The sequence below is a fragment of the Daktulosphaira vitifoliae genome, unplaced genomic scaffold (genome assembly GCF_025091365.1).
Source record: "Daktulosphaira vitifoliae isolate Bord-2020 unplaced genomic scaffold, ASM2509136v1 Scaffold_1, whole genome shotgun sequence".
Lineage (NCBI taxonomy): Eukaryota > Metazoa > Arthropoda > Insecta > Hemiptera > Phylloxeridae > Daktulosphaira > Daktulosphaira vitifoliae.
In genome coordinates, this window is record NW_026099572.1 from 14,861,033 (window position 1) to 14,874,610 (window position 13,578).

At 27.3% G+C, this 13,578-nt stretch overlaps 1 protein-coding gene and 1 long non-coding RNA gene across 3 annotated transcripts in view; one reads left to right on the forward strand and one right to left on the reverse strand.

Annotated features, from left to right (window-relative positions):
* LOC126902821 (uncharacterized) overlaps positions 1 to 13,578 on the forward strand; it is a 55,384-nt gene that overhangs the window by 13,447 nt on the left and 28,359 nt on the right. The window lies entirely within an intron of this gene.
* Positions 1,577 to 3,764, reverse strand: LOC126902389 (uncharacterized protein PF13_0277-like). Its single transcript, XM_050679603.1, has 2 exons — positions 2,374 to 3,764; positions 1,577 to 2,061 (listed from the first exon to the last, which is right to left on the reverse strand). Exons 1-2 carry the CDS (start codon positions 3,692 to 3,694, stop codon positions 1,820 to 1,822), a joined length of 1,563 nt encoding a protein of 520 aa, XP_050535560.1. The 5' UTR covers positions 3,695 to 3,764; the 3' UTR covers positions 1,577 to 1,819.

The following is a 13,578-nucleotide window of genomic DNA, read 5'->3' on the forward strand; positions in this document are numbered from 1 at the left end:
AAAAGTTAATACTTTTAACTTAACTTTTGAAAGTGTTTCATAAATACTCCGAGATTTAAATACATGTTAAATTAAAACTTATGTTCCATACTACAAATTAGAAGAAAAATGTTATTCCCACGACTTATCTTCTGTGTGCAAATGTCTGCTGTAATTAAAAACTTGCTATTTTTGTGTTAAAATTTTCGATATTATATTTTATATTTTCAACTTTAAATTGCTATTACTGTTTTTAAATGTGTGTACTAAAAAATTTTTTTTTTGTAAATACTTGATGTATACTTCTATCATCTGAAATACTTTTTTTAAAAATTTCTCCTTATATAGAAGGTTTAAAACTTGAAACATGCGTATTAAAAGTAGAACATTTTTAATTTAACTTTTGAAAATGTTCCGGATCATATATAAGTAAATAACATCTACTCTATATTTAAAAATGTTGATAACTTCTGACGATCTATTTCTATAACTGTTATCGATAAGTCGTTTTCTTAATTATATAATTTTTCATTTTATCTACTAATTAAAGATGTATGTTGTCAAAAAATAAAGTTGAGACCTTTATAAGGTATAAAAGGTGAATATAATATGATATATATGATAATGAAATATATAAAATTTAAAATATCAAAAATAATTTCCTCAATATAATTATTATTTTAAGAGAAATCGAGTGGATAATATTAAAGGAATACCTCTGTATTGCAAAAACTTTATAACATTATACAGGGTGATTTTTTTATCATAACCCACTCAATTACTTGAAGAATAATCGATATTAGCAGGTACACAGCATTGTTATTATCAATGATAGTAAGGCACATTGTTATGAATTTACAAATACACTAACTGACAATACAGAAAGTATATCTATTGATAATCATAATTGATAATAAACAATCCGTGACTGAGACAGCAATGTCATAAAAATCCAATTAGCTACCTGTATTTACAATCCCATGTGTATTATACATGTATATTAACTCAAAATTTTGAAACTTTAAATGTTTATATCTAATAAGCTAATAAAGTTATATTAAAAATTCAAATGCCATTTACTATTAAATTAAAAACTCAAACATTTTATTAAATTAAAAATATGTGTTACCATTTAAAAAAACAAAGTTGACCCCCCTCCAAGGCATAAGGGATGAACTTAAAAAGTATTACATAGTTAAAAATTCAAGAATAATGTGTAACTAAAGATAATAAAAAAAAAAAATGTTTAAATTATTATTATTCTGCAAGTAATTGAGTGGGTTATGATAAAAAAATCACTCTGTATAATATCTCCGTAAAAATTACAGTACATATTTAATAAATATAATTTTCATACCAATTTAATTATCCAGTCGAAATGTTTTATGATAGTAATTATAATTACTGTCAGATATCATCTGATGTGCCATAATTGAAACACGTTTTTGCTATGAAGGTTGATTTTTTTTAATGGCAACATACATATGTAAATAGCTTATAAAATAAAAAAATGTTAAAATTAAAAAAAAATTGTCTGATAATAATTTTTTATTTTGTAAGCTAGTTAAATATACATTTTTTTTATTAAAAATAATAAAGTTAACACCCTTATAAGGTAATAGGCATGAATTAAAAACACATCTTTAATAACTTAAAAATCAAAAATATTTAAATCTACAATATACCAAAATAATTTTCTTAACATAATTATTATTTTAACTGAAATTGAGTGGCTAGCGTTAAAAGATTCTTGGAGTATAATAAAATAAAAAAAAACTTTGCAAATTAGTTATGACAATATACAGTATTTATTTAAAAAAAAAAATTTAATAACATCTCTTTACTTATTGTATGGCCAGTATTCAATCATATAACGAGGTTTAAAGTTTAATTGATTTTCAAGAGAGTCATTTCTATCGATATTATTTTCATCAGAATTATTTTTTACATTCTCTAAGTTAAATTCTGTATTATCATTTTTCACAACATCCACATCTTTAAAATATTCTATAATAATTTTATTGCTATCGTTCGTACCAGATTTGTATATTTCAAAATGTGTTTTAGTATTACAAATATGATCTAAAATAAATAAAACAAAGATTCATAAATGTGCACAAATTGCAAATAATTGCTTTAGTCATTAAGATGATAAAGATTCATAAATAAAATTTTGATAAATTTTTATTTATTTAAAAAATTTATTAGATTTGATGATCAGTTATTTAGTTAAACTTATTTAAATTTTATTTTTATAAGACACATCGCAAATTTTTATTTAATAAATTATTATTAGAAAAAATAAAAAATAAAGCACATTTGATTGTTTTGCATTATTATAATATTTGATAAAAATAATTCACTCACTATATTAGTTACTAAATTTTTACTTACCTTTAACTTTATAATCAATAAATGTATTATGATCTGTAATACTGAAAGACCGAATTTTAAATTTTATTCTAATTAGATTAAAATAATCACTCCATTTTTTCAAATCTATCATATAGATATCAACTTGTTTCATGATTTGTTCCAATTGATTTTTAATTTGATCAGCATTATTTTCATTAATATTCTCATTGGTTAGAACTATATCACTTGTAAAGTATATTTTATTTTTGATGAAGAATTTCGAAAGTTTTTTTATTGATGTATTAATTTTTATATTATCAATTTCGGTCATCTTTTTTTTTACAATATAAGTGTTTAAGATATTATCAAACTTATTAAGGACGTCGTTTATTATAAATTTCTTTTTAAAATCGAAGATATGGAGTAAAATGAAGTCTATTACATAACTTATTATTTTTTTACCCTTTTTAATTAATGTCGGTTTTAACCAAGATGTTACACTGTCTGAATTTTCTGAAGATGTTACTTGAATTAAGGTTAAAAAGTTGCGAATAAGTATACCTATTGGCCGAAATGTAGCCACAATTACCATTTTCGTGTATCTTAAAACATCGTTAGAATTAAAATTATATTTCATATACTGAAATATATCGTGTAAAGTTAAACGAGTATGGTTAGAGCATTGAATGTCAAGTGGAGTGAATCGAATTTGGTTTAATTCTCTGTGTTGGGTCATTAGATCGCAAAACAATATAAATTTCGGATGAAAATTGTTGTACGAATTTCTTTCTACTGATTTTCTTAACTTTGTTAGTATTCGATTCTTAAGACCATCATTTACGTTTAATAGGTTATTAGTAGTGTACTCGTTTTCACCGATTGGAGGATTGCAATTAACCATATGATAATTAAAAGAATAATTATTACAATTTCTATTTATGAAAATATTTAGTTGTTCTTTAACTGCAAAATGAATAATCTTATAGCCTTCAAATAAATTTTTTGCATCATTTTTTTCATCATTTTCATTTTGAGCAATCATATTTAAAGAGCCAGTAACGTTATTTAAATACAAATTTATCGTCATCAAATTAAAAGGAAATATATTGGTGTTATAATTCATCACGTCATCCAAAAATATCATAATTACTTTACCATGTGTTTGAAGTGCCTTGCCATAGTTCATAAGATTTTCTATTGTGATATAATCTTTATTTTTTTCAAATTCTAACAAAAATCTTTCATTATGACTAAAAAAGTTTAGAAAATAACGAGAATGGGTGCATTGTAAATATGATACATATACACTTAAGCTTATTTTTAAAGACATCATTAATATGAAAATCAAAATTGTTTTCATTTTATCACTTAATTATGTTTAATTGCTTTAATGATTCAATCTCTAATAATTTCAACTTGAAAAAATTGCCACATTAGTTGTAAAAAGAATAAAGAGTATTTTTTGTGAATTTTCTTATGATTTTTATTTTACTTTACATGTTAATCATAAAAAATATTTATTTAACTGTTTAGCTGACGTAATTATTAGATTTATGTGATTAAAGTTAAATTAAAAAACTGAAATTGATATTTTTAGCTCAGCTAATAGCTATTATTTTCAAAGAATACCTACACTTAAAATATAAAATAAAGTAAATATTTAAAACAAATTACAATATTAATCTTATTTTAGCTTCGAAGTTGAAAAGGTTTTGAATTGTGTAGTGTGCGTTTTTTTTATGTTTCTCAGCTCTTTCTTTAATGGTGAATATATAATAATAATCCGACGCCGAAAATCAGAAAAAATCTTCACAATAAATGAAAATTACGCTATTGTAAAAAAGGAAATTAAAAAAAAATTATCTGCATTTTAAAACAGCTATAACTTTTTTTTGAAAACATTGATTCTAATGATATGTTAATAGAATGTACTTGAGATAATAAGTTTTATTTTGGTATGTTTTTTAATTAAAATCCAATGAAAATCCTAGGTACAAGGAAAATTTGAAAGAGACTACCTTCGCATATGAAAAAAAATCGTTCAACTTGATTTTTGAAAAGTTCCTGATTGTTTGACAACTTTTAATCTATATCAAATCAAAGATTTTAAATGTTCTACTATTTCACATAAAAAAATGTTGTCGGGAAATTGTTTTCGTTTAGAGAATATGGTCATCAAAAAAAAAAAAAAAATAAACATTTGGACAAAATTTATAAGCTTTTAGTTTTTAGTATTGTATTTAAATAATTGTTAAATATTGATCTGTTTAAAAATTTTAACAGATTCTAATCGAAGTGTTTTACTACAATAGTGGTGTTAATCACTGACAAATATCATCTTAGCTTATTCCAACTATGTTGCGTCTCTAGTGGCTGGGTTTATTGTTTATTTTTTTATCAATATCTTTTCAAAAGTACTAATTTTTTCCAACTCCTTATAAATATGCTTCTGTTAGTTAAAGTAATAGTTATTAATTTTATATTCTTTATTATTATTATAACATGTTATATATTTATTATTAAATTTATTAAAACTTGTTTGTACTATAAATATTATTGTTTTACAATTATAATTAAAGAACAATATTATTTAACTCGAAAATACATTTTCATTTAAAATTATCCATTATATTATCCGTGTTCAAATATCAATCCTATCAAAATTATCAATGAATATTAAATATATATTTTTTTAAATTAAAATTAACATAATGGCGTTTTCTTGAAAATAATAAAATAAATTCTTTGACTATATAAGAGTACCCTTAAAATACGTTAAAAGTTATTGAGAAATAGAGTAGATTATTCACTAGTTTAATTATATAACTATTAATAAATTTACCATTTTGCTATTCTTTACGGATTGAATAAATTTGATTTTATATGGTGTTTAGCATGTGCTTTTGTCATTTTGGAGGAATTTTTTTACCTTTGTAGTTAATACCATAAACATCCAAGCTTCCGCTGCAGTATAATGTATCCATCGTACGTCTTATGTACATTTATAATACATATAAATATAAACGCAGACAACTGAGAGGGAAAGTGTGTGTGTGTGTTTGCTGGTCGGGTAAAAGGGAAAATGATAATGCACGTACGACAGTGTTGAATCATTCCTCTGAGCTTTAGTCCCATTTAGTTTTTGCACGAGAAACGATTCTCGGACTGTCCTCGGGGACACGTTACAAAACAGGATCAAAATAAATCGACGTCGCAGCCTCCGGTAAAAAGACAACACAGATGGGAAGAAAACTACTACTTACTAAAAAACTAGTTTTAGTCTTTGCATCGGTATTGTCATCGAGTCAATGACTTAGTTTTTACAAATGCCGTTCTCTTTATTCAATGACATGCTTAACTAATTTAAAACTGAATGAATATTCCAAACATTAGTTGAGTTGTATAACTGTTTGTCGCAAAAGGACAGTAAATACATGATAGAGTAGCAATCATGAACGACTTTATAATTGATAGAACTAATCATTTAAGAAATTGTTAGTCAAAAATATTTTAGTTTTAATTCGATGCGAAGCTGAGAGTGAGATAAGTTTTACTATGATGTGTTTTTTTTTTGTGTCTGTTACCACTTTTTTTCAGCTCTCATCTATCCGATTTTTTTCAATGACACGTCAAAAAATCACAAATCATAACTAGTCGAAGAAATTACCCTAAAATATTGAAACAATTTCCCTCGTTCCCCGTAAATGGCGGAAACCTCCAAAAAAATTACAAATATAAAAATCGCTAATTTTCGAAATTTTCGAAATTTTTTCAATTTTTTTTTCTTAAAACTGTCATAACTTTTTCAAAAATTACCAAATCAATATTATTTTGTTTTTATAGATGCTTGATTTCTTTACCTATCATTTGGTATATTTTTTTATAAATGTGACCCTTTACCTACCCACATGGGGGATTTAAAATGATAACTTTTTCACAAAAAATTTACTTTTTCAACTTAATTTTTGAAAGTTTTCCGGAAATTCTGACACTTTTATATATATCTTAAATTAAAGCTAATGTAATTTACTTTATTATGCAAAAAAAAAAAAAATTGGGAATTTATTTTGTTTTCACTTTTACCGTATGCTATTTTTTTGTTAAAATTTTCGATTTTACCTCAAAAGGTACGTAAAATGAAAACAGATTAATTTTTACGGACAGTGAGGGTAATAGAAACCTTTTTTTTTTACTTATTGGACGCTCTATTAGAAAAAACTATAATTGAATGTAAAATGCATGTTATAATTCTTAATTTGTAAATTATTTTTAAGTTAAATGAATTCGGATTATTTAATCTGTAGTTAATTTTTTGTAGATATTCATGTAATCACTTTTCCTTGATTTTTGGAAATAGAAATACACGTAAACAAAATAGTTATTATAATGATGGAGTTTGATGACAGTAGCTATGGTTTAGGAATATATATAATATTATGATCACGTGAATTGCAACATGCTTGGGGTGTGATGAGGTGAAGGACCTGGGATAGAAAATATACCGTCATTTCACGGGGTTCGTATAAAACTCATAAATTTTGATTATTCAGAGGGCGAAACTACGTTGAAACGGCATTAAGGCTTTCTCTAAGCTTATTCTGCAGCAACGCCGTCGCATTTGCTACAACCCCTTGTGTTGTCCTACAAAGTTTTTTTTCCCTTTCGCACACAAATTCTGAAATATACTCTGTTAAAGAGAGATAGAGATAAAACAGTGAAAAAGCCGTGATAAAAAATGGATAGCAATAATTTCTCATCTCATCTTAGGTTCGAGAAATGGCGTCCGAATTAAACCCATTTGCAAGGAATAAATAAAAAAAAAACTCCGGCAAAGGGCGGAAGCTTAAAAAACACATCCCATGTATAATGACTGAAAGAGGAGGGTAGAGTAAGGAGTTAAATATATATATTATACATGACCAGTCGTTTGTTGAATCTGATCACGATCGTCGTTGGGTGCTCGAAGCATGAAGGGTGTGCGCGTGTGATGCCGCATAAATTAAATACACTAACAGGAGGAAGGGCAATGTTATATTATGGGAGGGGTAGGTTCTTTCTAATGATCTAAACGTTGCCGTATGCTGAAGTAAAAGTTGTGTAGGCTACTCCATACACACACACGCACACGTTCTTTAATTCGCAATCAGCTGCTACCGTTTCCTCGTCCCGGTATATTTCTTTGTTGCTGAAATTAATTTGTTTTTTTTTAGCCCTGCCAAGTTTGGCATGTGGAGATAAGTTGATAATATCGTAGATTGACAGACACAAGGGGATTTTTTTCTTATTCCTGTGTAGATTCATTAAGCTACACCACCCTATTTTTCATCTATATCGGCGGCTTCGTAACGCGTAAAAAAATATTTGCTTTAATAGTTGGGTATTTTTATTTGATCTGTTCAGACATAAAACAGTGATATTCTCTAATCAAGTTAAGCTTTTCAAATATTTTAAGCCTGAAAATTTGTAACAGATTATATGTATACATACATTAATTGTATACTAACAACTAACATAACATAAAATATTGTATAAATATACTATTATATCATAATAAATTATAATTTACCAAAGAAATTTTCAGCTTATATTTTTTGTAATTCCCATAATAATAATAATAATAATAATAATAATAATAATAATAATAATAAATGAAATCGTTAGGAATAGCGATTTTGAAAAAAATACTTTTAGTAGGGTACATTTTGAAACTAGCAATCAAAACCCTCTACTTCATTCCCAAATGATTTTGTTGTATATTATACAATTGTCTCTCTTTTAGTCCCACAGGAGAAATAAATCACCTTAACTTTGGACTGAACATTTTCCGAAATAACTATTGTTTTTTAAATTTGAAGGTGTTTGAAGTATTTTATTCAACAATTTTTTGGTCAACTGAATTATGTTAAATAGTAACGTAATATAACATGCGTCAATTTAGTTTTTAATTAGCTATAAATTTTATTCAGTGTAAGCCAATGAATCGTAAAAATCAATTGTTTTTATTAAGTCCAATTTATTATTAGTTTCACTACAGCATCTTTTAAATGATTAACAAAACATTTTACAATAATAAAATTAAAATTCTTTAATTTTCATATACCTAATTTATCACAAAGCATGAATAATTTTATTAATACATATACTAAAATACGAATCCCTTTTAAGTCTCGTCATCTTTAGTGTATAATCATACATTCAGCTATATTTAATATTTAATTTCGCTTTTGGTTAGTGAACCCTCGTTTTCTGGTAAGTTTATTTTTTACAATAAAAATAATATATTTATATTGCCAAGTCTACTTCTTTTTTTCGCTTTAAAATGAATACGAATAATCCACCCTCGAGGGTTGAAGCGTTTTTTGAAATGACCTTTAGCTCCACGTGACTTAACGACCGTTTAGGGGATTGTAAAAAAGTGAGTCGAAGCTGTTTATAAAAACATACTCACTGAAATGAAATGGCAATAACTAGAAAGTTTACGACTTTGCATTTCATGAATGTGTTTGTCTATTTTATTTATATGGGGTCTTTTTGATAGGAAATTTTATTACTGGTTATTTAACGCCTGGATGTCCATAGTCAATAAGTGTATTAATTTTTTTTTGGCACTATGATGTTAAAATATATCAATAGTCGAATTAATCTTCAAACTAGTTTGCTATAAAGTTTTTTTCTATATAATATTTTTTCTCGATTATGAAATCTATCTATATATGCATCAATGTTGTCGTAGGTATGTTTATTAAGTTAGTTTTAATGTGTGAAATGTATAAATATCATTAGGTATTAATTATAACATTTAAAAATTACTATGGACCGTTTTTTTTTATTCGACAATTTGCAATTAGCTAATTGAATTTTAAAATGACAGAATAATGAATTTTTTTAATTAAATTAAATTAATTAATTAACATTTAATGAAAACCTGTGTCAAACATATTTTACATATTTATCTAAATATATCGAATTTAGATCATTTTCAAAATTTTACGCTAAATAAGCTCAAAATATACATCACACAAGTAATTTCGATATTATGTTTCCAAGTTGTGTTTAGAAAATATTTTTAATATATGATTTTAAATGTTAAATAAAATTAAGTTTATTCTAGTAAAATGTACTATTTTACTAGAATAAAATGAGTGTACTACTCATTTTCTATTCGAGTGTAGATATTTGAAAATAGACTTTGAGTCACTAAAACTTATCCCTTAGCTATTCTTCCGACTTATTCACATTCTATAATTTATATATACATATATATATTTGTGTATTTGTAGCGCATTATTCGAAATGTCTTTAATGCGGCCGAATAATAATATACGATATTATAATCAAAACAAAATCCCCGGGTTATATCTGAAGGGTTGGTGTATCTGTCATGCGGAAATATTCGCGCAGGGCCTGTTACATAATTTATGACCCCCTCCTCTCTTACAGTGAATAATATCCACAGCGGTCGTGTTTGTTTTACGATTTGTTATTTTCACCAAGAGAGGAAAAACAAGTATTCGGATGAAAAAAGGAAAACCGTCCTCTTGGTATTCGCGTTGTATTTTTTCTATACTATCTTTTTCTTTATCATTATGTACAGACATATATGTGTGTGTTTGGTGTTCAGAGCCATTACATTATGCATTAAAAATAAAAACTGTCGGGATAGAAAAAAGGAAACCGTGTGCCATCAATTCCCGCGAACTGACCGTATCCCTTTTTTCTGTCCTTTTTCCATGCCATAAAATCACGTAGTCCACCACCGAGTGCGTTATTATTGTTATTGCTATCCCGGACAAGTAATGGCGTACGGCGGGGTAACTTGAAGGAAAAAAGTTTTTTGCAATAGGAGGAGAGAAATAATAATCATAATAATAATAATAACAATAGTAAAGCAATGTTGCTGTTTATTCGAAGGGTCGGACACACTGAGAATAGTTTAGGAATGCAGGAAAAGGTAAACCATGGAAATTTATGCTTCGAATCTAAAAACTTATTGCAATTTCATTAATAGCAGAAACATTTTCTAAGAACTTGCTATGAAATGCTGTACAAATTACAGATGTATTATTTTCGCTACTAATATAGCCTGTTTAAAAACCATAACTCGATATGTTTTTTCGTATTATAATTCTTAAAATTTGTTTTTTGCATTTACTAACAGAAAAAAATATTATTAATAGTTTTTTAGATAGTCAAGTTTTGATTTTTGTTTTGAAGTCCTTCTAAAAATTAATATAGCATTCTTATCTCGTTTTGATAAAAACTTGAGCTCTTTTAGCTTTGAACGGGGTATCGATGTAATAAAATGTTTGTCTAATTCATTAAATTAAATTATGTTTAAGACACATAGATGGCGTTGTTTCATCTGATTTTAGGTTATTGTATAATGTGAAATAAAAATGTTGGCGTATCTGTATGGTAAAAGGAAATTTTACTTGTATATTATTCTTTGGGTATATTAGAAGCCTCAGCTGGGACATATCAGTAAAAATATACGAGTTAAAAAAATTAGCTCATACAGAATGTACATTGTACATATATTTTTATCGAATAGGTCTATACCCAAGCAATTTTTAAGTCTTTTTCCTCAAAAATCTTTAGAACTTAAAAAATTATTAATTTATAATTTTTTTAATTTGTTGTAAAAAAAATAATTTATGTATATATGAATGTAAGTTAAACTTACTTTAAAATGTCCTGATGTAAGATTCAATTAAATTATATTTGATTAAATTACATATTTATGTTTTATTTATTTTAAATAGAAAATTCAGTATATTTTTTTCATATTTTACACTATTTAATATTGCGTTCGACTTAATTGTTTCCTTAATATTTAGTATAGTTTATTTAATTTTCATAAGTAATATTTACCCATATTACTTAGATTATTAACGCGTTGTAATAATTAAAGATGTATAAATTTGTAAAATTTAAATCACTCTTATAATATTAAGTTATTATTACATGAATCTTACCAAATTAATAAAATAAGATTCATCAAGTTTGTTTTATTATTTATAACTGTATAAAAATTATTATCATAAATTTTATTCGTCTAATCAGATAATTGAATATAGCCGATTAAATGACATCGTAGAAGTATTTAATTTTCTTTTGTGCATGTTGCGTTTCTCTCTTAAGGTTCATTATTTCTAAAAGTATTTTTTATCAAATACAAAATGACCACTGTCCGTTCAAAGGGTGTGTAGTCTCTCAGTTCGAATACAAATGTAACATTGTATTGTTAGACATCTATGGCGTTCCTCTTATCGATTCGTTTACACAAAGCATTTGTCGAGGGAGTCGCATTAATTTGGTTATCGTTAACACGTTGTTTTTTCCAAGCATAATTCTATAAGGGCGTAGTTGCCGTGAATTTACCAAGTGTAACAACCGCATACTACATATTGATGTATTCAGCAATATATTTTCAGTGTCTAATTTTTCGATTGCAAAATTTTAACTAGAAATAATTGTATTAAGAGTAATTATTTTGTATATTTTAATGTATTTAGTATTGTATAAAATTAGGATATTCCGGTAATTTCCAATTGTATATTATTTTTTAAAGGCTTCGTTTAAAATTGATATCCCATAAAATACTGCGCAGAGCCGCAGAAAACAACAAAATACACTTTCAATGTAATACTAACTGTATAGTTTTCATATACGGAGGCACTGCAAATTAATTGGCAAAATAACATTCACAGCGACTTGGTCGTATATTTTTGTGTCTGCGAGGAGAAAGAGACGTTTGTCAGATGGGCGTTATAATAATTTTGTGTGTACATGTGACCGTTGGACGGCGGAAGTAGAGGCAAATCCATTACCGAAATGAAAAAGTGCTCTCCATTGCTTACACCGCCGGATTTATTAATTTCTGACACGTGAACCACTACAGTCAAGAAACAAAACCGGACAAGAATTAATGACAATGTCGTCAACTATATGTATGTATTAGAGTGCGCGGAATGGCTGACTAATATTTCCGCTCCATTTCGTCAAAAACCGCCGCTCGCTAGTAATTTGATAAATTTCCCTCATATTGTGGTTTTTTCAGCGCTATGATCACACACATGCGTTATGTCAACGTGCGCCTATGGTTTAATATCGTTAATGCTTGTAAATATGATATTTTCTAAACGGTTAACTTTTGATTGGTTCAAAAAGTATTTACGTTTACCCGAGTCAAAACGCGAATAGAGTTGAAATAATTTTCTGGGCATTCAGTGGAATAGTGTGCTTAAGACTAGGAATGTGCAGTTATAGGGCGTTTACTAAATTAGTATGGCGCGTCGTATTATTACTTTCCTTTTTTTATTATTATTTCGTATACAGGTGGCGATGGACGAGGGGAAAAGGCGCGTGCGCTGCCTCCGGCTAATTGCGTAAATACCGTGAGCGCATGCAGTGTACTCCGGTCGCTTGCAGCTACATTCTCTTTTGAGCGCGGGGTGGACTTAAGGGTGCGGCAGCAGTTTCCTCTCCCTCTGCTCCCTCACAAGCCTCCGGGATCAATACTAAGTACCACGGCTGACCACTATGCCCGAAAAACGCTTTCGCCGTCGTTCGAAATCTCCCAACGTCGCGTTTGATCGTTTAAAAATAGCGACACCGTTTTAAGTTGTAACGGAAGACAAAACATAAAAGTTAAACACTGTTTTTATAACTAGTGTCATTTTGATTTCCATCCATACAAGAATTCCTTAAGTCGTTACTAATTATTTTACAAACAACACTTGTCTGAGATAACTATGATACCTATTAATAGTTTGACCCATCCGTAAAACTTTGTTCATTTACAAAAATATAATGTTTAAATAATTCATCAGGGAAAGTTTACACTGTAAATGTAACGAGGCATGCATTTTTTGAAAACGTTAAAAAACCATAATCTTATTCTGTGTACTGATGGTAAAAATGTTGTTTTCATGTCAGTGTGTTATGAATTGGTGTATTGTAGGGGAGTTTATTGCAGTTTATGGAATTATCGTTAAAATAGGATTACTGGAATTTTAAAGTAGTAGTTTAAATCGGGTGGCTGAGGTTTTGTGACCCTTCACTTACACGGTTGTCGAGGAGGGCTAGGCGGATATAATATGGTGGCATTGAACTTAAAATCTTTTTTTTTTTTTTTTATATATAAATCGAGTTAGATGGCCACTAGCGCAAACAACCCAACCGTATGGAAAACTCATTTTCGCCTTGTTTTTGGGGTTTGAAATTTAAGTGACGTTTCCCCTT

What these genes read in the sequence shown, in the direction of transcription:
- LOC126902389 (XM_050679603.1), bottom strand. Translation starts at nt 3,694, where the DNA reads ATGAAAACAATTTTGATTTTCATATTAATGATGTCTTTAAAAATAAGC. An exon ending in TATTGATTATAAAGTTAAAG is followed by an intron (nt 2,062 to 2,373) that starts GTAAGTAAAAAT and finishes TATTTATTTTAG; the next exon opens with ATCATATTTGTAATACTAAA.